Raw genomic sequence first — 25,642 nt, 5'->3', positions numbered from 1 at the left:
ATGACTCTTCCTTCTAAGGGTACGCCCTCCAGTGCAGATAAACCTTCTGGAGATGCAATTTTTTCACCAGAAGGGAACGCGGGAAGCATGGTGGAGGCTACGGGGGTGGCCTTGTTAGAGGCATCCCTCTCTCCCCAGAGCCTTGGCGAAGTCTCGTTCTCAGTGATGAGCCCGGGCCCTCATCCCTCTGATTCTTCCCCTTCGGCAGGACCTCATTTTCTGGACGGCTTTCAGACGTTCGATGAGCCCCTCGACGTTGAAGGCTTCAGCTGTTACACTTTCCTTGGTCGCATGGGGGTCCTAGGGCCCGTCAGTGAGGAGTCAGAAACCCTCATTCTTGAGGGGGCCTCTCGCATCCTCAAGGCATATCGAAGGGAGCTCATAGGGATGACAGCTCACAAGAGACTTAGGCCGTGTGCCAGGAGCAGCAGAGGGGCCCCAGCGGGTTTTACAGGGCCCCCGCTTGGGCAGCACAAGTGGTCTGGGACCTCCCTATCATCCTGCGTTGACTCCACTTATCACCTGCAGCTGCCGCCTCCGCTTCTCACCTATCCATCAGATGCAGACGCTGCTGGTTCCACTGCCCCCATTCCTGAAGAGGCTACTGAGTGTGCCACATGGGGCCCGGGGGAGCCGGAGCTCCTGCGTCCCCCATTGTTACGTCCTGTGGGACTCTCTGGAGCTGAAATGGTGGCAGAGGCTCATGTTGCCTTTTGTTTCAGTCGTCTGGTGGTCTCCTCTGTGGCTAGCTGCTCGCAAGGGGGGGGAGGGCCCACCAGTTTCTTGCCCTTGTCTGGCAGTCTGATGTACGGCAGTTCTCGTCCCGGGGAAAGCCGGGAGACCGATGGGAGCTCTAGGGCCCCCTCGTGCGTGAGACTGGCAGGCTTAAGCGAGAGCGAGGCTTTGGTGCCTCTGCTTGAATCCAACTTGGATGGTCAGGCCTCTTTTTGGGGTCGCACTTTTTCCCAGTGGTCAAATGAATTCGGAGGGGAGGACAGCCGCGAGATGTTCACTTCGCAGCAGCCCCAGAGCAATGCGCCTCCCCCCCTTGTCCCCTCCTCAGAAGAAAGTCTCCTTGGCCTTCAACCGTTTTCGGAGGCCTCTAATTTTCAGCAGCTGGTGCGGCTCTTTGGGCGGAGAGAGAGACAGTTGCGCAGCTTGATACAGGCCAGGGACCCCTCCTCCCGCGAGGGGCGGGACTGTGAAAGCCTCAGTACAGAGGGCCTCCTCCACAGCCAACAAACTGCCCGGCAAACAGCACCGTCAGATGCAACTACTACCGTTCCAGCAGCAGGAGTCTCAAGCAGCGACCCCGTTGTAGCGTCTCTTGAGTGGCTGTCTCCCCAGCCTTTGGAGTTGCCACGACACGGTAGGGAGGCAGCAGCGGCTTCAGCAGCAGGGGCCGCTGAAGCCGCTGCTGCCTCCCATAACGCAGGCCGCTCGCCTGAGGCTCCAACTGCAGGATCTGAGGCAACTCCTGAAGGAGCCTATGGGGTCGCCTCCCCCCCCCCATCGCTAGAGGACGTGCTTACTGGGTCTCTAAGTAAGGCAGGCTTCCGGATGCAGTCTGCTGCCCTCCCTAGAGCTCTCCAGCCCTTGAGACTCCGCCTGTGTGCCTTTCTCGCTACTGCAGCGGCGTTGGATTCGCGGATATCTGAAGAGGGGGAAGAAAGCGCCAAGGCAGCTGCCGATTCTTCGGGCACCCTCGTGGCGGAAGATGTACGGCCTGCTGAGCCATCGTTTGGTGCCCTTTGGGGGGAGGTAGTAGTACCTGCCAAAGAGGGCAGTACAGAAGAGGCAGACGATCTGGACTTGTGGGAGCAGGATCGTGCGGCCCCCAGTGATGAGGGGTGTCCGAGCTTCTGCGAGCTTCGTAACAGTCTTGATCAGGAAGCAGCGGCTCCCCAGCTTCTGCGGCTTTTGCAATCTGCTCGTCGGCGGCTTTTAGCTGCGCGACCTGCAGCGTTTGGTGGGAGCACCGGTAGAATTGTCGCGGGGGGCTTCCAGAGAAACTTTGAGGCAGAGGCAGCTGGAAGTTCTTACCACCGAGGAAGCAGTGCGTATGTCGGGATGCGCCGGGTCCTTGTGAGTATTTTGAGGGCTGCGCGAAAGCAGGTGAAGCGGAAAAATGTGCTGGGGCTTCAAGCGAGAGACACACAGAGGTTATTGGCAAAAGGGGAGCAGCAGGCAGAGGAAGCCATGGGGAAGGCTGTGGACTGTCTTCTCCTTCTTGCCTTGCATGGAGGCACTCTGACGTGCCTCTTAGAGTTTTTACATTTGCTGATGGAGACGATTGCAGATCTCCAGCAGCCTCTTCTTGGAATGAGCAGTCCCCACTATCCTCGGCTGCAAGCTGAAGCCTTGAGAGGCTGCAGTAGCGGGAGCTCCACGTTGCCGCAGGAGCTGCAGGGGCAGCATTCGGCGGTTAGAAACACCCTCAAGTTCTCGTTTCCTTCTTTGGATGCATTAGAACTCCTGGCGCTGCAGTCGCGTTGTTGCTTTGCTGCGAGTCTGGACAGCCGAAAAACGTTTTCAGTGGGAGGCCGCCAGAGCTTTCGCTCGTCGCGGGAGAGGCCTCACTCAGTCCTCTCCAGCGCTATTGGATCTGCAGGCGCCTCTATAGCGCAGCTGCAAGTAGTTTTGCCGGATGATACAAATTCTTGGTTTTTTCCTGGGGGGGAGGGGACAACGGCCTCGGGCCCTTCTTGGGGGCAGGTGGACAGCGATGGATCTGAGAGCAGCACGTGCCTTTTGTTGGAGTTTCTCTATGGGAATGACCGACTCATTCGGCTCCGAAAAGACGCGAGTAGCAGTCTGGGGGTTGTACCCAAGAGCAGCGCTGATGACGCGGCCGTTCTTTTGTACATTGAGGCATCGGGAACGGCGCTGGCTGTTTGGACACGCGATCCTGGAGAGACTCAGACTCAGTGCAGCTGCCTAGGAGAGAGAGGGCCAGAAGGGGGGGCCCCAAAGGCCTTAGTGGCGCTGTTTGATGTGCGTGGCGAGAGAAATCTCACTTTGGATGTGCTGGTCGATCGAGGGCGTTGGCAGCCGGAGTTGAAAGAAGCGGCGGAAGCCTTAGAGGCCTCAGCAGCGCCGCACCGGACTCACCCGAGCAGAGGCTCCGTCTTAGACAGAGTGATGACACTCGTGCAGCAGCCAAGAGAGGAGCTGGTGATTTTCTTGAATGGCAAGAAGCTCTGTTGCGTGCCTCTTCCTCCCTCGCCGACTGTTGCACCGGTGCTTCAAGGCCGCACGAAGCAACTGCTCCTTAGGGCTCGAGTTGGCGGGGGGGCTATCCTCATTTCCCCGGCCTCGCCGTCGTTCTCCCCCGCCTTTGTGGAAGAGCTGCGAGCACGTGCAGTGCTTTCGCAGCCCCCCCAGGCAAGCCGCCATCACGATAACAACAAAGACAACTATCTGACACCAGACAGCCCGCTGCACGGCGGGTTGGGAGCCATGAGTATTGCGAAGATTTCCTTGGAGCGCCTGCTGCAGCTTTCTTGTGAGGCCCTGCACCGTCTCTGTTTGAGGGGCAGTCAGGAAGCAGGAGCCCTGCACAGCATCACAGGCATTCCTCGAAATCTGCCAAATGATTCCACCGGCCTCGAAGAACCGCTTTCGGGGTCGCATCGGGTTGTTGCCTTGGGAGATATGACGGCAGTAGAGGTAGCGCTCCGCCTGTTGGAGCTGCAGCAGCAATTATGGCAGTCCGGAGAAAGGGGGCAGTATACGAAGAAAAGGCAGCAGCTGTATAGCGAAGGGCCGTCTCACTCGGAGGGCGTGGAAGCCCAACAGCAGCACGTAACAAGTAGCGATGGGCATAAATGCAGACCTGATTCTCCAGTGGATGTGGCTGCCATGGCGTCTCCCACAGCCAGCAGTAGCGGAACCGGTAGCACAGCCCCTACGGATTACCTTTTTGGAGAAATGTTTTGCACTAGTTCGCGCAGCAGTTCGTCCTTCCCCAGTATCAACAGTGTAGGCGGCTTCAAGAGCCCTACCCTTAGCCAGCGGCAGCAGAGTTCTTATCCGCAGTTAGACGGAGGAGCAATGCATGCCGGAAAACAGACACTTTCGCGGCAGTCTGGCCCTCTTGAAGAGCAGACTGCAACTCGCACAGATGGAGGCGCTGCTGTATCCGTTCGCGTGTCACTCCAGCAGTGGGAAGAGCACAGGCAGGAAACTTTGTTAGAGCAGAGGCTCTGGCAGGTTAGGGCTGAATGCATGTTTGGTGTGCTGGGAATTTTGCGTCTGCTGCTAAGCCCACGCCACCCGCTGTCTCAGGGGAGGCCACACCTCCTTGCCCCCCTTGCACCTCGTCTCATGAGCGCACTCCTCTTCTACTTGGGGGCTGCGCCTCCAGCTAGCCGAGTCTGCTGCTGCAGCGCTTGCAAGGGAGTAGTAACACGGGATCCGGAGCTCGTGCAGGTCTTGTTTGACGTACAGGGTGGGGCCTGGCTTTTGCGGAAGGCAACAGTAGCGATCTTCACTTCCGCCACCCCTGGGAAGCTTCGCATCCTCCTGAGCCGCGCGAGGCCTCAGACGCTGCAGCTGCTGCTGTTCGCCTTGAGCAGTCCGAGGCCCTATAAAGAAGGACTGGCCGCTACGCTGCTTCAGGTTTTGGAGAGAAACAGGGCCGGTAGGATTGTTGTTATGCGCCTTCTGCATGAAACTCGCGCTGTTGGATTGCCTCTTGCGCACGAGTCATCTCAGCAGGCAGCAGCCTCGGCGGACGGCAGCAGCCGTGCGATCGAGCTGTTGCCGGGGTGTGAATTTTCGCTTGAAGGCTGCATCGGGGGGGTCGCGGAGAGCACGCAGCCTCACCAGAAGGCCCCTACAGCGGTAGAGAAAGAAGAACGGCGGGAGCTTTCAAAGATGGGAATTTATCCGTGTGGCTTTCGTCCAGTTGGTGCTGCAGGGCACAGCTTTTGTGGAGTGGGGATAAGCGATTCTGTAGGCCTTCTGAGTTGTTCGGGCAGGAGGCGTTTTAGCGCGAAATACCAGCAGCAGCAGCACCCTCATGGCCTAGTGACAGGGGGCTTGTCTACTCTGCGGGATGCGTGCCACCGTCTCTCCTCTTTAGAGGGAAGCGGTTTTTGGCCGTTTCTTACGTGTCTGCTTGAAATGACGGAGTCGCAGCTCAAGGAGGCCCTCGTTGAAGGCAAGGCGAGCAGTCATCCCGCTTGTTCGCAGTCTTGTGATGAGCAGCGAGGCAGCGCGTCTGCCCCGTGTTGCTTGAGCAGTTTGAAGGCGGAAGCCGCAGCAGGGCCTGTTACCTACGGCTCCCACGCCTGCAGAACGTGGGGGCCTTGCAGCAGCAGCAGTGGCTCCTGCGGAGGGGGCTCTCAGCCTCTCCACTGCTCCCCAGGATTCACGCTGAGTGTTTTGTCGAACCCTCGTCTCGTGGGCTTGCCAGTAGGTGCAGCCACGGGCAGCGAGGGATGCGCATGCAGCGAGCTGCACAGGCCAGCATTGTGGGTGCCACTTCAGCACCGACTGCAACAGCTGCACGAGTCGCTGTACCGCGGGGAAGAGTCTTTGTGGGGGAGCGCGGAAGGCGCCTCGGGGGCCCCACGGGGGGGCCCCTGGAGCCGTTTTCCCGGTGTACAGACAGCCTGCTGTGGTGGCAGCGAGCCCGCCGCCCTGGTAGCCGCCCATGTCGCGCGGCACGCAGCTGAAGTCTGGCTATGGCGTTTATTCCGAAAACTTCGCCTTCGTAGACTCCACATTGCAGGGCAACCCACAAGCAGATCGAATCGGGAAGACGTGTCCACCTTTGCAAGAGTTGCAGAAGCGAGCGGTGGGGGCATTGCAGAGCTGGGGATGCCTGCACTCGCCACAGGCACTTCGAGGCCCCCTGCGCTCGGGCACAACAATCTGGCAAGTCCCTCTCAGGGGGGGAGGATTCTCTCCCCTTCTTCTCTGCCACCTGTGCAGCGGCTCGTAGAAGAGCCTCCTGCGCAGCAGCAGCAGCAGCACTTCGCCTTTGGAGATAGTCTTTTAGTGCCGAAAGGGCAGCATTCACCGCAGTCCTCCGCAGCGGTCTGTCTGTACCTGGAGAAACTGTATAAGGCTGTGCTTCGTACGGCGAATAGACTTGTCGACTTCATGCTGAGAAAGGCTGCGTCGGCGGGGCCTTTGGGTATATCAGCATTTGTTTCTGAGTCTGGGGGCAATGTTGCAGGGAGAGAGCATGCACGTACACCTCAGCCTGCTTCGGAAGCACCGGCAGCTGCATCAGGAGCAGACGTCTGTAAGGCGTGCATGCGGCATGGATTACTGATTCTAGGAGGGCCCTTAGGGGCCTTGGGGGGGGGGGGACCCTGTCTGCGTCATGGGTGCACCTTCCTTGGAGGCGGTGTTCTGCCGCTGCTGACCTTTCTTACGCCGCTGTTGCAGCGCCTTTTGACGCTTGGCGGGGAGAAAGAAAGTTTGAAAACGAAGAGCAGCAATAAGACGAGTCGTTCGCGGGCTGTTGCAGGCTCGGTAAACGGGGGGGGGAATGAGGATTGTGTAATAGGCAGCATCATGGGGCTCGTGCTTCGGCTGTGGCCTGATATTTTGCAGCTCGCCTTGCGGAGTTTGCTGCTGCTGCGTCAGCTGAATTCCTGTTTTTCCGAGGACACGACAAGAGGCCGCCTGCACCCCCTCGTGGAGCAGCTCCTTGGCATCTTGGCAACGACATCGAGCATTCTACAATGTGTAGGCAGCTTTTCCCCGCTTCTCTCGAAGCTGCACCTCGAGTGCAGCTCTTACGGATTCCAACTGCAGAGCGAAACGGGGGCATCATCAGCGGCCGAAGCCATAGAGTCTCTTCCCCCTCTGTTGGTAGGAGGAGCACGGTACATATCTGCGCGTGGGGAGGGCCTTTTGGGGGCCCTCGAAGCTGCTCTAAGGACGAGTATCTTGTTGCTGCTGGATTGCTCTCCTCGCACATGTGGCACCGTCAGAATCAACGAAATCCACCTGCCCAGCACCATAGAAGACTTCCTGGCCGCTACGCAGGTGCCTCCTGCAAGGGGTGTCGGGACTTCTGAGACGCGGGTATCTGCAGCAGTGGCTCGCAGGGAGACGTCGGGGGCCCCTTCTTCGCCTCTGCACATCAAAGACACCTCGGCTTCAGCTTCGAATGCAGAGGGAAAGGGTCCTTCCACGTCCTCTGGAGACGGAACGCGTGGGGAAAAGGCTTCCCAGCTCGCAGGAAACGAAGGGCTTCCTACAGATCTTCCAGAGGCTGTTTCGAGTGCCGTTGCGTCAGGTAGCTGCTGCCCCTCTTTGGTGCGACTGCTTAAGGGGGAAGGGGCAGAGGAGGCCTTCGGCAGCCGATTCAGTGCCTTCCATCCGCGGGTTGCAGCCGTTCAGAGGGCCATAGGGGCTGCCGTGCTGCATCTTCTAGGCTATGAGGGGCCCCCACCGGCTGGGGAACGGGTGCGACTGCCCCAGGAGGCCCTCCTACAAGGGGAGTCTGAGGACGCAGAAGCGATGATTAGTTTGGCAGCGTCTCTGGCCAGGAGAGCCGCCATTCAGCTGCTCTCCAGGTGGCAACGTAACTCTGCAGACAAGAGCATGGAGGGAGAAGGGCTCTCTGGGGAGGGCGACAATGCTCTGCCTACTCCTTTGGCATTTTCGGACTCTGATGACTCTTCCAGGGGGTCTCCCCTTAGCGCAGGCAGCGTCAGCAGTCCTCAGAAAGCGCAGCAGCGGCAGCGACGGCAGCAGAGCAGAGCAGAGGAAGCTAGCGGGATTATTTCCCGGTGTCTTTGGCTGTTGGGCTACTGCCCTAGGGGCCTCGCTGGATCGGAAAGTGCGCTGTGTTCTCGGAGATGGAGTCGTCAGCTTGTTGGATCCCACAGGGTAGGCTTTGTACAGCGCGAGGATGTGGTGCTTTGTCGAGCGACTTCATGTCCTGACATGGCCGTTGGTGGGAGCACAGGAAGTCGCCTTCGAACTTGGGGGTACCCACGTCCTCGTGGGGCAGTTTTCGCTTGTCTGAAAAAGAGGGAAGGGAGGGGGAACCCTTTGGACTCTCACACAGAGGCGTCAGGAAGCCCCAGTCTAGCATCCGCTTACTCTGGCGGGGTGGGGGTTGGGCAGAGAGGACGAGGCGCTTCTCGCATTTCCTGCAGTGGCCTCAACGCTGTTCGGAGTGTCGATGTCCTCAAGCGTTTGTTGCGAAGCATCCAACGCAGAAGCCGCCGCAGCGGCTCACAGCCATGGGGTCGAACATCGCGTGTTGCAGCAGCAGCGGCTGCTGCTGCTGCTTCTGCTGCTTCTGCTGCTGCTATCGGCGGCGATCTGCTCGCAGGCATGCGGGGGAAAGGGACGGGGCCCCCAAGGAAGCGCATGAAGGACGGCCTTCCGACGCTGCCCGAGGATGTTATGAACCCTCAACAACGTCAGCGGTGGCCATGGGATGCCTTACAAGAAGTTGTGAATTGTTCGGGGGCTTCTGGAGTGGTGGAGATTCACGGGGGGAGCGTAGCTAATGAAAGCGGCTTGACTGCCTTGATAGACTTTATGCTGAACGGGATGGACACGCAAACAACGCAGCGCGTGCTCCTTGTTGAGCAGCTGTCTTCTGTGATTCGATATGTGGTGCTGCGGAGCATGAAGGCCTTACTAATGGCTGGACTTTGTTGCACGGGGCCTTTGCCCGCGTCATCTCCTTTCGTTGAACCCGAAGCTCCCGGCCGTCAGAAGTCCCATGAAGATCTGAGCTCAGGCGCTGTCACGCAGCGGCTTCTCCCTCAGGAAGATAAACGCTCAGAAGACTGCCCTGCTGAGGGTGCAGGGGACGAAGGGGCCCTCCTCAGCAGTCCTAGACTCCACAGCATCAGGGAAGGCTTTCCGCTTTCCGAGGAAGGGGAAGAAGAACAGCCGCAGCTGCCCGTTGGTAGGTGGTCCGACAAAGCCTTTCCCGCTTTCTTTGCACGAAGAACTGGAGGTTCAGGAGGCTCTACGTGTCTCTCCGCTACAATTGGCCTTTCTGTTCGCCCTCTACCCTTCACAGCCACAGCCCTTCCTGTGCAGAGCATGTCGGGGGGAGGAGGAAGCGGCAGCAGCGGAACGGGGGGAGACGCGCAGGGGAGGGCCTGCGATCGAGACAGCAGCGACGTGAGCTGCAGAGATGTCAGCTGTACTACAGCGAGTTCTGACGGAGGCTGCGCCCTCCTTTACCCTTTGGAAGGGATGCCGCGTCCAGGACTGCGGTGGCCGCTGCTGCTGGACTTGTTGTTGCCGTCCACAGAAAAGAACCCTAGTCTTGGAGCTCTGTCAAGTCGAGACAGCATTTATGGCAGGAAGCCCCTAGATCGCCCTCCTAGCGGCACCGCCAAGCGGTACGCTGGTTGGTTAATTCTTAAAATGCTGCATTCCCTGGGGATCTCCTTGATGGGCAGCTCCTCCGCATCTGCAGCACTGATGGGGGAAAATGGCCTCCTCAACGCCCCTGCAGACGGTTCCTCTGCTGCACCTCACAAAGCCGCCACCTTCTGGCTCTTCCAACCCCTCGCAGATGCCCTGCATGCGTCGCTCAGCGAAATTATCCGGTCAGTTCGCTGGGTAGCCAGCAGAATCCGTGTCTTAAGACCCTGTGTAAATATGCATTGGAAGGCCTTCCTTGCATTGGAAGGCCTTCGTTTCAGACAGCTGGAGGGCTCTTTCGGGGGAGGGGGTTGGCAATATGTCAAATCGCTTTTCTCAGTGTATTCCTGCTGATATTTTTAGTCGCAAACTGTCTTCTAGATGCTGCTCATCTTCCAGCTGCGGTATTGGCAGCAGACGGGTTATGTGTTGAGTGAGGCTTGCATCCTCAGGACTACGTTTGAGTGGCACTTTCAAAGGAATCTTCCAGACATGTCTGCTCTTGCACTGCCTCCTCCGGACCACGGAGCCTTCCAAATGCACCCTGCAGATTGTTGCTGGATGGAAGAAGTCCTGCGCCTTCTAACGCTCCACTTCTGCCTCGGCACGGAGCCTCTAGACAGCAGCGAAGTGGTCGTGCTTTTCTTGCAGCACCTCCTGGCCCTTGCCCATCCAGTGCCTCTGAAAATCCAACTTGGAGAATGCAAAAGCAGGGGACCCTCGGCGGAAGCATTGGCTTGCGGAGAGACAGTAGAGGGCACTTCCTTGTTTCCGGAGTACCCCCACGGGCCTGCTATCGATGGTCTCTCTGCTGATACTGCTCCTGCAGCAGCTTCTCGTCCTCCAGCGAAACATGTTGCAAGCACTTGCTCGCAGGGTGACGGCCAGATGAAGCCCTCCACCCCAGGAGTGCCTGCGTCCATCGACAGAATCTGCCCTAAAAGCTCTTTTCCCAGAGCGCAGTACATTCCCCTTTCTACGGCCATAACTGCAGTGCAAGTCAGGTGTATCGACAACCGGCGGTGGGCTTCAGATGGAGATCTTTTGCAGCGAGGCTTTCAACTGAGAGAAAAAGCGAGCGTTGCAGGATGTACCGTCGTCCTGTATGTACAGCGGCGCCACAGTGCTCTACCGTTCACCCCCCCTATTCAGAGCCTCGGTGAATGTGTAATGGAAGAAACTCCGAGAGATGAAGGGTTTGGTCTGCTCACGGATTCCTTAACCGGAAGCACTGGCCTTCTAACCGTCTCGTGTTTAGGTAGGCAGGCCTCCAGGCACCTTGGACTTCGCGGCGCACTGCGGAGGTGTCCTCCTTGCAAGAGCTTCTTAACAAGAATTATTTTAAAGCGCGAACCTAGTTCCATGCGTTTCACGCATACGGTTCCCCTGTGCTGCCTGCATGCCCTGTATTGCTGGAAGGGCGAGAAGCAGGAGGGGAGGGGGCAGGGAAGGAAGGAAATTGCGGGGGTGCCGTCCCCGCTCATCGTTTTCTGAGTACTTTGTTGTTGTCCTTGCTACACGCTTGTGGTGATCGTTGCGTCTAATGACTCGCGTATCGAAGATGATATTCCTTCTCCTCAACCCCGATATATATATACCTTATTTTTCCTCATGCGTCTTGCTTCTTGTCGCTGTTGTCCTGCTGTCCTCAGGTCCCACGGCCTCAGAGCCTAATGGCGAAGAAGAGGTGATCTCGGATGTTCGTTTGCAGTTGCACGTTCTTGAAGGACTTGAGGGGGCGTCTAGTGAGACAGGAGAGCACCTCCAGCCGAGCTGTGCAGCTTTGGAGAGGCTTGGATTCTCTGTGGAGCAGACGTTCTCTCTTTCTCCCGTCCTTAAGGTGCACCTCTGGACCAGCAAAGGCCTCCTGGTGTATGAGGCTCTCCGCGTTGATGCTGACGGCCTTGACGCGGAAATTGACAGCCGAGCGAAGGGCATGCAAGGATTGGAAAAACCTTGTTGGGGTGCACCTCCGACAGCGAGCAAGTCGGACAAGAGTCTGCCGTCCCCTACCCTAGGAGGCCCCGGACTGATGCGGGGAGGGGGGGAAGACGTATTGCTGTGCTCTCGACAAGGAGACGGCAAGGGGGGGATCGACGGAAAAAAGCAGCTTTCCCGTGTGCGTCCCTACGAAGGGGCTGCTCAACGCCTCCAGCAAAGTGCCTGGAAGGCCTTCCAGGCCGCTCTGTGGTTTATTCTTGTAGCCTCTGAGGATGGAACTCCCAAGCCTTCTCCAGCGCTGTCCTCGATCTCTGAAGTCAAAGGCTCGCCACCTCTCTCTCCTCAGAGCTGCACCTCTCCAGGAGGAGGGGGAGGAGCAAGCCGCGAGACCGCTGGCAGTCGTTCACAGGAGGCCTTGCGAGCGACTAATCAAGAGGCTGTTCGCCGCGATGCCGTCGCTGTCGAGGCCTTGAAGCTGACACTGTGCACAGTCCAGCGCCTTGTGGACTTGCAGGAGCAGACTCTGAAGGTGTTACATCTCAACAACAGTTTGGGGATCCGGGAAGTCCTAACGAAGTATCCGGAACGGCGCTCAAGCAACTCTCCGCAGACGGGTAAGGGCGAAGGAGACCGCTGCTGGGGTGACGATGATGCAAGGAGCGATGGACTTGTATCGAGCCAGGGCCTCAGCCGGAGCAGCAGTATTACGGAGATTGAATCTGCGCTTGTAGAGGAGGAGGATTTGAGCTCGCCAGCGTCTCTGCAGTCCGCCGAGCGAGTGATATTTACAGAGCGGCTAATTTCGAGGGCTCTAACGGCTCTCCTTCGTTGTGTGTGTGCTTCCACGTTTGCCGCGCGTCTCTTATTGAGAACACTTATTGTAGGCTTCAAGAACCTCCCATCGCAGCTCGAGACTACGTTGCGGACTCTCCACGTCAAGGCGGATCTGTATAAGCTGCTGGCGGAATGTGTGCGTCGCATGCCGCAAGACGGAGGCGAGTGGGGGACGTCTCTCGCGTCCCTGTCTCTCTTTGGTCATCATCGAGGCTTGTGGAATTCCCAGGGAAGCCTTGGCAGGGATGCCCCCGAGACTGCTTTCCAGCTGTTTCCTCCGCTCCAGCCGATCACCGTAGGCAGTCTTCTGGATTGTGCGGGGTCGCTCGTGAAGCTGCACGAGGAGCAGCTTGAGTCAAAGACGGCGGAGGCGTTCTGCTCCTCTGACTCCCCATCCCCCAGCCAAGGGCCCCCCGACACTGCCCTCCCCCCTGCATGGCCTTCCGGAATTATCAGCGAAACTTTTGAAGGCGGAGCAACCCGGCACGATGCAGCTTCCCTCTCTACGGAGGGTCCTGACACACTTATCAACGAGGCACTCGAAGAAACTCCTGCCTTGTCTGCACCGACGACGTCATCTCCCTCTCGAGAAGCCCCCGGAAACTCCTCTTACGGCAGTCGATACGACAGCCTGTTTGCGTCTCTCCCGCAGTCGGATATCTTCTTGTGCGCGGAACCCTCCTCAGATTTCCAGGCCGAAGTGCACGGACGCACGTTGCATGTCTTGAGAGCCCGCAACTTGGGGGGTATCTCGCTGTGCAGAGCACCTCTCACTTTTCCTGCTCTGCAAGTGGAGCCTGGCGAAGCAGCTGATGTCTTAGGCTTTAGAGTTTGGTCTGCGGGACGGTTTGGCGTGACTGTGGCTCCAGCGGACTGCGTGTTATCAGCTGCGCAGGAGCTTTTCGACAGGAATGACGTCGTGGGCTTCCGCACGGCAAGCTGCCCCCCCTTCTGGGAAGACGTCTTTGCTACCACCGTCACCTATCAGCCTGGCGATTACCTGAGCGTCAAATTCACGGTAGACGATCAGCCTAATGGACAGCGCTGCCTCCACACGGAGCTACACGTCTCTGGCGAGAGTATCGGCTCCGTCCTGGAAGTCTTTTACGATCAGCTATCTCAGGTGGATCAACCTAGGAGAATGAACCTTGTTTTCGTCTTCCAAGATCCCCTCACCGTTGTTTACGGAGGCCCCGACTTCACCCTGCAATACCGCGATCCCGACTTAGGGAGACTCAGCAGCCGTCCTCAGGGAGCAGCTGGCCAAGAAGGCTCTCCGCTAGGGGGGAGCCTCTCCGCAGCCCAGTACCCCCCTTCCCGACAAATGCTGCGCTGGCAACGCTTGCATCCCCTCTTCTTACAGAGTGTCCAGCTCTATCAGGCGGTGTTGTTGGCACCGGAGGGAGGCCTTCTTGGGGAGAGGCGCAAGGTGCTCGAACAGCTAGCCGGCCAGATGCATGCCGCGTCTAAGGCCTTGGGCTCCGCCTTCGAGACCCTGTGCAGCCGCTACGCAGAGATAGCCTCTCAGCAGGGAGACCCTTCGCAAGGGCTGCTTCTCGAAAACGGGAGCAGCTCGCATGCACTGGCAAGCACGAAACACAGAGGCGAGCGTCGTCACGCCGCCAGTCCAGGAGAGAGGCGTGGGGAGCTCGATGGATGGAAGAAACCCCAAGAAACTGCCGCAGAGGGGAGGCGACAAACGAGCACAGGCTTGAGGCCCTGCAATCTTCGAGGGCAGCAGAGTGCAGTAGCTCTCGAAGAAAGAGAAACCCTGCATGTCTGCAGACGCGGCGTAGCTGCCCTTGCAGTCGTCTGTTGCGATTGCAACGGGAGGGGAGAGCTGCAGCATGTGTTGGCCGTGGCGAATCGTCACAAACCTGCCGGAGGAAGCGACCCCGATGGCATTCACCCCGCAACAACAACGTACGACACCCCCAAGGGAGGCCTCCACCAGGATGGAGGGGGGTGGGAATGCAGCAGCAGCGTGGGCCTTAGTCTGCCATGGCTTGTGGGAACGTCTCCCTTAGAGCTCTCCTCGCTGTCGGGCTTGCGTCAGACGGAGTTTGAGCCTCTCTTAGTGGCGCTTTGCGACTTACTGACTTCGCCAGTTGTCCAAGGCACGCTGCATCAAGTGGCCGTTGTCGGCCACGTGGTGGCTCCTTCAAGAGACTGGGAAACAGTGCAGGCTCTTGCCGTGACGCTTGGTAGCAAAGCCATAGTTGCTTTGTGCATCTTGCTGCGCGTGATGCTCCAGCAATCGCCAGACGGCGATCCCCCGTTGAGCAGTAAGGCTCAGGGGGGGATCGAGCGTGTCTTTGGATTTATGGAGCACTTTTGCTTCCTCACGTCGGGGCTAGAGCCGCATCAGATGCAGCCTTTCGCAGTGGAGGCCTCCTCTGCGCAGAGGGAGGGAGGGGCAGGACTTCAGAAAGGGTTTGAGTCTCCCGCCCCTTGCAGCGAGACACTCCCAGAGTCACAGCAGCAGCAGCCCACAACCGCGCAAGGCGCTCCTACGCAGACATTTTCCACGTCTTTGAGTTCGCGATCTGCAAGTGTGCCCGACTTGCGGTTGGCCATTGCTGCGTACAGCCAGGGATGCGATCGCGGTCCACCTTCCGCGGCCTTCAGCTCCGTAGTCTCTGGTAAAGAAAATGCGGAGGGTCTCCCTCTGCGGGAGGCGGGTGACTCTCCAGGCCACTTCAAGGAGGAGGAAGAAGAAGTGCGCCTGGATAGAGTTGCTCGGCTCTGTGGCTTGCCGGAAAGCGTTCTCGCCACAGAAGGCCTTCATCCTCCTACGGTCACCGGACAAGCTGTGTTAGCAGCGGGAGAGACAGCCAAGGTGTGGAGCTGGATCTTCAATCTGAATAAAGCGTGGCATGCAGCCGTGGAAGAGGCCCTCAGATCTCAAGAAGGCAGCGGAATATGGACGCCGTCGGTTGTTGAACCTAACAGGTCTGCAGAGACGTTTGAAGGGCCTCCTTTAGGACTTCGACGCGTCGAGGAGCTCGTCGGAAGAGGGTGGGACTGCCCGATGGCGTCGCTGCTGTTGCTCAAGCCTAGACAAGAAGGCGGATACATTCATTTTAAGGGCCCTGTTGACATGCGAGTTTTCAACTACGAGGGGGCTTGTTCTCTGTGGTCTAGCCGCATGGTACATCGCTTATTGGAAACGCCTTTGCAGTGGGCTTTGCGCAGAGATGCCCTCCATCTACTCTGCACCATTGCTTCGCTTTGCCCGAACTTTCTTGTCGAACGGCTATACAGGTCAGCCTCGTATGAGGAGTAGCGCTGCTCTCTGTCTGTCTGTCTATCTGTCTGTTTCTCTCTGTCTCTCTCTCTCTGTCTCTCTCTGTCTCTCTCTCTCTGTCTCTCTCTCTCTGTCTCTCTCTCTCTGTCTCTCTCTCTCTGTCTCTCTCTCTGTCTGTCTCTCTCTCTGTCTCTCTCTCTCTTCTTCTCCTTTATCTGTGCTGCCCGATTCTGCGGCTCCTTACAGTGCAGAGCTTTTTCTCCTTTCTCCAACACCCCAGAAGCTCGCTTCGTCCTACGCCTGCCTGACCTCTTGTGGGGTTAGAGCCAGCCGTATACTACATAGACGGCACCTATTCTCTTGCTGCGCTTGAAGAAAACTGATATGTCTTCATGTGGGCTGTGCAGGGGGATCAAGGAGCCCCCTAGGACGCAGGGGCCTCCTGAGGAACGTCAGGCTTCCTCGTGGACAGCAGCGCTCAATGTGATTCGGCTGTTGCGCGTGTGCACCTACTTTATTAGCAGGGAGACGGACGACAGCATTCCAGATTACCAGCAACCTTTCCGCTATTACTTGGACTCCCAGCCTAGTGAGGAGCTGCTGCTGCAGCTGGACAGGTACAGCGCCGTTGCCAGTCCGCTCTTTGGGTGGCAGCGAGTGATATACAGGATCGCTCTGCGAGAGAGCGATCCTGAAATTTTGGAAAGGTTGCACCATCTGCTGCAGACCGAATTGCTGTATCACCTAATAGGCTCAGTAGCACAGGTGGTGAGCAACAGCAGCACCGGCCGCTCGAAGAAGGCCCCCAAATACTGTGCTTTAGCACCGTCAGTTTATGTAGCACATTGGCTAATGGATGCCTTTATCCGGCACCCGCTTTGTCCCGGAAACATTCGTCGAGCCGTTGTAAACCCTGTCAGCTACTCGGCCCTCTTTGCGCTGCTGCTTAATGGCACCAATCTTCCCATGAAGCTTGCCCTTGATGCAGCTAGAATGACGCACTGGATTGCCGCGAGGTTCGTGCCAGAAGCCCCCACCCCCAAGGACTGTGATGCAAGCGCTGCTTCCTCGGATACGTCAGGGAGCTGCCGCATCAATAGGGGCGTTGGGGATGTCAGTCTACGACTTTTCAAGTGCAAAAACGCTGCGCAAATAGGCATTCCCGTTGAGGCCTCGAATTACTGGCGAGACACTCTGAGGGCCTCGGTAGATGGCTTCGCGGTTGCAGGGCCAGGTCGCCAGTTTCTGTCTTTCTTGCAGTATTACTTCGACTGCATTTGTTTCATCAGTGCATCTATGTTCGACAATTTAGAAAAAGCCAACAGCTGGAGGGCCGCCACGCTGGACTGCTTCTGCGCCTCCGACCTTAACAGGATCCATGCGCGATATCGCATTAACTGCAGCCTCCTTGCGCACTATCTGGCGAATGCATGCGTCACAATTCTCAAAGCCGATAAGTGGGGTTCTGTTGGCTGGATGGAGCTCACCAGCATCCCTTTGCTAGCCGACATCGTGGCCTACCTCCTAGCCGCTGAGTCGAGTGCAAAGGCCTCCTGCTTTACAGGCCCTTCCGGCGGCCTCCAGGCAGCGGGGGGCAGCAGCCTTGGTATGTCCTCAAACAGTTCTGATAGATCCTCGCATGATGCGATGACGGAGCTTTTTTCCCATTCCAGCGACGAGGCAAGCAGTGCAGACTCCCGCTTTCAGGTGGCCTCTAGCGAGGGAGGGGAGTCTCTCCGCATGCTTTTCTCTGCCCCTTTCACGAGAGTAGTCCACACAACCCCAGTCGCTGTCTCCTTCGCAGAGCCCCTAAGCTGCACTCGCTCTGTGGGACGTTTAGAGGCGTTCCCAGGGACCACCTTGCAGCTTAGCTTCGATCCTCTTGAGGGGGCCTCCCTCCAAGAGATGCATGCTTCTGAGGCTCAACACGGATCGCCCCTGGAGGACCTAGGAGAGGAGTCGGCCCCCCGTCTGGGGCCTAAGGAGAGGCCTTCATTAAGGAGTGCTCCTAGACTTTTGGTGTCTCTAGATCGCTCCCTCGAGCATTTGGTAGGCGAAAGTTCCATTGCCACGGCGTGCCCCGAGTGGATTCTTAAGGCACCTCTCCACAGTCTCGGGAGTGAGACAGACGGCCTGAAGCTGCATGCGCGGAGGAGAGAGTCGCAGGCTAGCAGTGGGTGGGGGCCCTCCTCTTCTCGGAGCCTCCTGGAGGTGGTAAACCTTCATGCCTCCGCTGGGGAATCGACTTACGCGTGGAGCAGTGTTGCGTTGCAGTGTGGCAGTTCTTCTGCGAGCTGTAGCCTCACCATCTCCCTGCAAGCAGCAGCGTGCGGAGAATGGGGGGGGGGAAAAGTCCCTCCTCGCAGCAGCACCAGCAGCGACAGTTGGGGGCCCGATGTGGGGGCCCCCTTAAGTAGAGTCTTCTTTGGAGCGGTAGACAGCGCCTATGGGAAGCAGCTGCTGGAGGGCACGTGGAATGGAACTGCGCAAGCGACTCTCTTGCAGCTGAGTAGCAAGGAGCTCAGTGCTTCTTTCGATCCGCCGGGGATGCCTAGCCGCCAGTGGGTACCTGCCCATGGCCTCAAGGCTCGAAAATGCGACACGCTTCTGGCAGAGCTGCTGAGCGATACTACATTGGGGGCCTCGGCCACCCTGGGGAGAGCGTCTTATTCGACTACCATGAACACTCCCAGCGAAGGCATAATCAGCAATGCGGGGGGGGTGACCTTCGTGTTGTCTTCTGTTGGGCGGCATTTGTTGTGGTTCGCTGAGGGTCAGTTGGTCGCTTCTCAAATGCTGCCACCGAGCTGCACGGCAGTTATACCCGTGATTGTGATTCGGAGGACTCCTGAGGTTGGCACGTCTTCTCAGGGTGTGTCTGCGTCCTTCTGGAGGGGCCTCGTCTTTACGGCTTCCTTAGGGGGGGGAAGGGGGGGCCCTCCGGGTGCTGGAGGGCCAATAATATCTGTGCCCTCCAACGAAGTGTTCTATTTTCTAGAGCCAGCGCCAGTCGACTTCCCGGCGAGGCTTCTAGGGCCCCTCTCGTGGGCTTCACGCAAGCGCGAGGGCCCTCTCCCCGCCTCTCCCCCAACGGCAGCAGCAGCAGCAGCAGCCGCAGGAGGGGAGAGGGCCCCTCCTCCTGCTGGTGGATCCCCGTCTTTCCGTACGCAGGCTCCCAGAGACAGGCGGGGAGAGGGAGATGATGAACTAGCAGACGCACAGATGATGGCGTTACATCGCTCGTGGCTGGGGCCTAGTTCCTTGTCCTTTACAGCCCCCTCCAACTCTGCCTGCTCCTCAGGGGTCTCTCTGAGTCCCCAGTGGATTGTTCGAGCGCTGTCTCTAAAAATCCGGGGGGGAATCAGCGCGCGCTTGCCTGTAGGGGCCCCAGCTGTGTACTCCTCTGCGGTGTGGAAGTGGGTGAGGCGGCCTGACTCCAGCCGTGTGCCGACAGAGGAGGGCCTGATGGAGTCTCCTTTAGAGGATCTCGAGGCTGCACACACGGCCTCCCGAGCTGTCGCCTCCACAGGGGCATGTACAAATGACTCCTGTGATTTCTCCCTCCTCTCCGCCGACTCGCGGCAGGTTAGCGCGCGTACTGCTTCCAGTGATGCAGCGTGCATGTGCGGAGGTGTTGCGGGAGAGGGGGGAGAGATATCCGCCTTTCAGGCAGCAGGAGGCCCTCTAGGAGGGGGGGGGGGGGGGGCCCTTGCCCTGCAGGTGCAACTCGGGCAGTCCTCTCCCCGACAGGCCTCTTGGGGCCTCGTTCGCATCGCATATCTCCTGCACTTCAGAGCATGCCGCTGCAGCAGTGTGCTGCAGCGGCGTGCTCTGGGTGCCCTCCTGGAGGCTCCTCTGAGAGCAGCCTAGTAGACGTGGGATCGGTGCATCCTGCGCTTCCGTTTCGCGTGCAGTTTAGGGGGGAACCCTGGAGTCAAGGTGAGGGTGGCATTCACGTGGTCGGCATAGTGTGGGGGTTCTGCCGATGGCTGTGGTTTTCTAACGGGCGGCTTTCTGTGCCTTTGGATTTGCCGCTGGCAGAAATGATGCGGCTTCATGCGGAAGCAGCGGGGACAAGCGGCCTCCATAACAACAGGAGCCGTGCTTCTCAGGGCATCCAGGAGGAGAGCTGGAGGGAGACTCAGGTGACGAGGGGAGTGACGGGCTTCACCCCTAGAGACACTGTCGAGATTGAATTCCAGCCTGCTATCCCCGCGCTGCTCTTCAAGAAGAACGACGTTTATCAGTTCGGTTTCAGCTTCGATAGATTCTATCAGTGGACCCCAAGTCGGTCCTCCTCCTCCCGCCACCAGCAACAGCAAAGAACCCTCCAGCAGCAGCAGCAGCAGCAGCATCAGCTGCAGCAGCAGCTCCTTGTAAAGTCCTCTGAAAACAGGGAGCAGCGCGATGCTGGTGCCTTCGCTTCACAGCGTGTGAGAAGCACAGAGCTTGTTTCGACAGGCTCTGGGGGGGCGGTGGGTAGCACGTTCAGGGGCATGCAAGGACCTGCTCCCCTGCCAACCCCGCGGTATGTAGAGACGCATCAGGGGGCTGTGCAAGCTCTCTACCACGCCATAAGAGACAGAAACATGCGTTGGCTCTCCAACTTTTTCTCCTACTATCCCCACTGGCTCGAGGCTCAAGACGCAGCGGCCACCCCTGGGAGCTGCACCTTTGCGTATCTGGAGCATCGCGTGTCTATGTGGTCTACAGGGATCGAAGCCCAGTGGCAGCAGCAGCCGCCGCAGCAGCAGCAGCCGCTAGCTGCGATCTATGGGGAACATGAGAACGATACCCCCCTTAAGCTAGCCATAAAACGTGGCTATGCAGATGTGGCGCAGATGCTGGTAGAGGACGCAGGCTGCAACCCTGACGGTGTAGGTACCGGCAGCGAACGGATAACACCCTTGATGCTGGCAGCTGAATTGGGGCAAGACGCTATCGTGGCAATGTTGGCGGCGAGTTATGGTCTCAATGTAAACCGCAGAGATGCAGATGGAAACAGCGCCTTGCATAGAGTTGCTCTAAGAGCTGCTGGCCACTCATCTGCCGCTGGAGGCCGATTGGGCATATCTCTCCCCTCTCCGAAACAAGGATTCCTCTCCACAGTCAAAATGTTGCTGTCTCTTGGAGCCGATTGCACGATTAGGAACGACGCCGGGCTGACTCCGGTCGACATCATAAGCTCTCTAGGAGACACACCGCAAGACGGAGTTGATGCTGTGGCAAAGTTGCTGCAGTACGCTGCAGTGACAGCTCAAATGCAACCTTGTGGCTGTAGACCACACTCGAAGCCTTCTTCAGCTTCCCACATGGAGGCATGTCGAGGAGGCAAGGGGGGAAGCACGGCGGCGAGTGTTCCTTGGAGGTGGGGTCCTCTCCTCGCGAACTGCACTGTGGTAGTAGGCGGACCAGGGAGCATCGCCTTCAGCCTGCAGAGCCTCTACATTGATGGAGAGCGACGTGATAATCCTTCACTCGAGACAGAAAGGGAAGCTGAAGCCGCTGTTTTTGCGGGTTCTATCGATAGAACGAGTGTGCAGTCGCCTCAGCCCCTGAGTTCCCCAGCGGCATCTCGGGCTTCAGAAACGCTCACAGAGGAATGGCAAGGCCAGATGAAGCTGCAGGATTTGAAGACTGCGTCGCAGTCCTTAAGGGCGAACACAAGAGATGGCGGGGACAAGCGTGCGAGCTCCTCCTCTCGGGTCGGCAGGACTTCTACCAGCCTCGTTGCGAGCAACTGCACGCCAGCAGTCGTTCAGCAGCTGCGATGCGTGAATGCTGCGTCTGGAGGTGCTGCTAATGCCGAAATAACAGAAAGAAGCGACAACACTCCCACCACAGACTCTGCATGCAGGCAGTCTACTGATTCTGCCGCGTGTCAGACACCGCCTTCCCTCCTTCGGCCCGTAGACAAGCGGCTGCCCTTGACAAGCGCAGACGTGCGAACTTTGCTACAGCAGCTGCTGCTATGGGGCCTTGACCTGTTCGAAGCCTCCTCAGCTTCCTCCTCCCGCAGCACTGAGGTGCAACCGCGCATCCTGCGGGCTCCACTCCCAGCTGCGTCTACAGCCCTCCTGTCTAGTATCGCGATGGCTGAAGACTTCGTGTCCCTCCAGCATGCCTTCCTCGCTGTCATCAGGCGGCTGCTCACTCTGGAAGTGCAGCATCAGCACAAGGAAGAGCAGCATTCCAGGCCTCCCATGCACATGCACAACGGGCAGCAAACGACAGCAGCTTCTTCCCAGACCCACCGGCCTAGTGCCGGGGTAGCCAGCCAATCAGACGCCTCCAGAAGCAAGCACAGCTCGAGAGGAGAAGTTCGCTTTTCCTTAGGGCCTCCTCTTCAGGGCATCAGTTTGCAGTATCTCGCTGCACTTGCAGAGAATGCTGAGGATCTCGGAGACCTTGCAAGTCTGCTCTTACCTCTAGACACCCTGGCTGCTCGCATAGAGGGATGCACACAACCGGGTTGGATCGACGGCATGCAACGGCACATGTGGCGGCAGCGTGTTGCGAGGGACCTAGGGATTCAGGTTGCTTTGGGAGGCCCCGGTGGCCTCGTGTGGACTCCCGACATCAATTTGCTGGCTCGCGCTTCCGGCGTTGAGCTGCAGGGGTTCCCCACACCCCGCCTCCTCCTCGGGGAAGAAGCGTCCTCCCCCGAGAAAGGCCTTGGCCTGTTGGTGGTGCGATCTGTGCCCGCGTCTGATGACGTCATCGTACATGAGGTCATGCAGTTGTGGCCCCTGAAGTTCGACGTCTGGCTGCGGCAGCTGCTCGATCTGTTTGAGTCCACGGATGAGAATCGAGGCACATCACCGCAGGCTGAAAAACACCTACGTATTGCTGCCCTGGTGTCGAAGGCTGACGGCAACCGTGACGACCTTCTAGCTTTCTACCGGCGGTATTCCCACCAAATGGCAAAGCGGGACTTCAGTGAAGAACTGGAGCAGGCCGCAGCCCTCAAAGAAGAAGTCCTCGCTCAGGTTCGTCTTGCTTTTCTGTTCTTGACCTTTGGCTCTCCTGCCTTCGGTCTGCTACCTTGTGGCTGTCTGCTTTGTTTTATCCCCTTATATCTATATATGTATACATGTCTGTCTATGTATATGTATGTACATGTACATATGTTTCCAGCCGATTGCGTACTAGAGCCAGCCACTAAACAGGCTCTCTCACACCGCAACAACAAAGATAAGGAGATTTGGTCGTTGTATGTACGGCTAGGGCACGGCTGGTAAGGGAGGAGGGCCAGTTTCAGGAGTCACATGCTCCGATCTTTTCTATGCTGTTTTGTGTGGCTGCTGCAGCTGAGAGAAGTCTCTTCGCGAGTAGCAACAAGCAGTTCGGGCGAAGGGCTTCTGCAACAAGTCATCGGACTGCGTCTGCGGCTGCTCGATCATCTCAATACATGCGCGATGAGAGCTGTGCCCGTGATTGCCCCTATCTTTAACATCCCCAAGTTGCCTCTGGACTGCTACGGCTTGCTGACGGCCCATTTAGGGTCTTGCTTCTTCCAGGGAAATGTTTCGAGCCAATTGGAGGAACCGAAAGTTCTGCGGAAGGAAGCCTGGCGTCGATCTTACGGCAAATGCAAAATGGTGCTCCAAGTCGGCCCTTCAGATCTCCCCATTGAAATGAGTGCTTATCTCTTTGTGCGGCCTTTGCTAACAAATGCAGCAGTTGGCGGTCTTTGGCGTAGTCTTGTTGAGAAGCTTGGCTTTTCCAATCATGATCAGCCTTCTGTGCGCCTTGACCGAGGGCAAGCAGCAACAGCGAAGACGCTGGCACACACCCTCTGGTATCAGGCTACCACGCAGTTACTGTCTTCTGCTGCCAGCCCCTGCAGACTCAGAGGCAGAGTGGGGGACAGGCCTTTTATGGTTGTGTTCCGGGGGGAAGGCGCTACGGACTTCGGAGGCCCCTTTCAGGAGTTCCTGTCTGGTGTGGCCAATGAGGTAATGGGATCTTTGGCAGAGTCATCTGATGAATCTCTCCCCACCTTCCTCGCCTGTCTTCCCTGCCTCAACTCAGCGCATGCAATTGGTCCTCGTCAAGATTCCGTTGTGCTTCGGCCCGACGCGTCGATGTCAGTGCCGGATCCTTTGATATCAGCTCTGGATCTGCTTTCCCAGAATTCTGCGGAAGGGCAGGTGGTCACAGACGGTCCCCCGCAGGTGTCGAGCCATTCCCAGAGTTGCACGGAGCCACAGCATGATGCCTGTTCTGCAGAGGAAATGAATCAGTGGGCTGATATACATATACCGCAAGCCTCAAGGGCACTCTCTGTAGAAGCCATGCATGCCCGGCAAAACAGTACAAATGGAGATTCGCACACCATGTCGCAAAGGCAGCTTAGTCGGCTGTTACGAGTGGACACGTTATGGACGCCTGATTCGATTACCAGTGCCCTCCCATCCCCTGCCGCGCGCATGCGTGCGCGTGTGCTTGCGAGCGAAGCCTCTGCACCATCCAGGCAAGCCCGGCAGGACGAGTCATTGCAGCCACAGTCCCATCACCGGGAAGCGGCGACCCCATTATTGAGCCCGTCCTCTAGTGCTAGCGCCGCGATTGCACCTCCCCAGCCAGAAGACGATCTGCCTAATGAAGAAATGATGTACATTATGATGTACGAGGCCCTTGGCCGGCTCATGGCCATGTGCTTCTGCATCGGAAGTGCGTTCAACGTTACCTTCAATCCGCTTCTGTGGAAAAAACTTGTCGCTGCTCCAATCAGTATTGACGTGAGTCTTTTTTATCATTACTAGTACTCGTTTTCCTCTATTGTTGCAAGCAAACTTTTGATCCTGAAAACATTGAAGAGGCTCACGTGAACTAGCCCCTGGCGTGTCCAATATACTTAAAACAGCAATACACGCGCTACAGCTGAGACGTTATGTGCTCTGAAATAGACTTGGTTTTCGCCCCGCGTCACCTATGCTACCTCGCAGGACGTGCTGGACTCAGACTGCGTGTCAGTTGAGATGATTCGATCTTTGCGGCGGATGGCAGCGGTGCCTCCTCAGTTCTGGGATTCGGCGATGGAGGCATCGTTGTCGGACATGACATTTTGTGCAGAGGATACCTTGGGGCGTTCATTCGAGTTGGTAGAAGGTGGCGCGGACATACCCGTCAACGCACTTAACCTCAACACTTTTATTCGCCTTTCTGAAAAGTTCCGGCTGCTTGAAGGCACTGAAGGAGTTGAAGCTCTTCTCAGAGGCTTTGGTGCTGTACTACCTTTGGGGCGCATTAGACTGCTGTTCGACTGGCGGTGAGTCAAAAGGCAAATTTTTAGCAACCACACAGGCCAGAAACCTTTATTAGAAGTCAGCACAGTATAGTGCTAGAGTATGGGAAATGACTTATGCTATGGTCTATCGTGCGTTCTATGCGTGAACACAGGCGGCTGGAGTATCGTGTTTGCGGCGACCGTGAGGTAGATGTGAGTGTTCTTAAGGAGCACACTGTGTGCTCGTCTGAACGGCTCAAAGGCCAGCTCTTCCAGATTCTGGAATCGTTCAACAATGAGCAGATGCAGCGCTTTCTGAGGTAAATCCACTAGTCGTGCGTAATTCAAGTCAGAGTTGCAAGACTGGCTAGTGTATCTAGGTGTAACTTCCGGCGGTCGTGTTAGGCTCTTATGTGATACTTCGCAGTGTATTGATAGGATAGCAAGATTATTTCATTTATTAGGCCACCTTGTCTTCTAGAGCAAGGATCACTTGGCCAGTTGGCCGGAAATGCCAGCTGTTCGGTGTAAGCGCGTTGCTGTGCTGCATTCGTGTACACCTGTTGCCCTGTGGTCATGCAGATTCGTATGCGGCCGGTCGCGATTACCTGTTGCAAGCAGCGAGTGGCGCATGACGGTCGACTATGAAACACCTGATGTAAGCATTCTGCTGTACCGTAGCCCTCCGTAGACGAGTTCAGTCGCTTCTTTAGTTACTGCGCAGTTGGCACAGTTGCCTCAAGGCTCTTGTTTTGCCAGGTGATAAGTAGACAGCTCCCGCATTTGCATCTATTCTCGTCTCGCAGGTGTGATATTCTTTCTGCTTTCAGCAACGGATTCCCTCGGTTAACGACAATCGGCTGCCCACAGCTGCGACTTGCAGCTTCCGGCTGTTGGTGCCTCGATATTCTTCCGTAGCCATAATGCGCAAGCGGCTACTATACGCCATAAATAACTGCACGGCCATTGACCTCGACGCATTTGTGGTCCATGAACAAATGCAGCTGATGTATGATGACTAA

General features: G+C 57.5%; 1 protein-coding gene across 1 annotated transcript; it reads left to right on the top strand.

Annotated features, from left to right (window-relative positions):
* LOC34624042 lies at nt 1–25,642 on the top strand. Its single transcript, XM_026334458.1, has 15 exons — nt 1–1,369; nt 1,463–5,883; nt 6,022–9,551; nt 9,819–10,624; nt 10,786–10,899; nt 11,019–15,405; nt 15,796–18,499; nt 18,560–19,057; nt 19,201–20,895; nt 20,941–22,377; nt 22,699–24,132; nt 24,340–24,662; nt 24,794–24,907; nt 25,203–25,278; nt 25,451–25,642. The coding sequence occupies exons 1-15, from the start codon at nt 1–3 to the stop codon at nt 25,640–25,642; spliced, it is 23,100 nt and encodes a 7,699-aa protein (XP_026190243.1).

The sequence above is a fragment of the Cyclospora cayetanensis genome, unplaced genomic scaffold, assembly GCF_002999335.1.
Source record: "Cyclospora cayetanensis isolate NF1_C8 unplaced genomic scaffold, CcayRef3 CcayRef3_contig_11, whole genome shotgun sequence".
Classification (NCBI taxonomy): Eukaryota; Apicomplexa; class Conoidasida; order Eucoccidiorida; family Eimeriidae; genus Cyclospora; species Cyclospora cayetanensis.
The sequence above is the reverse complement of the archived record's forward strand: the minus strand, read 5'-3'. Positions and strand labels throughout refer to the sequence as shown.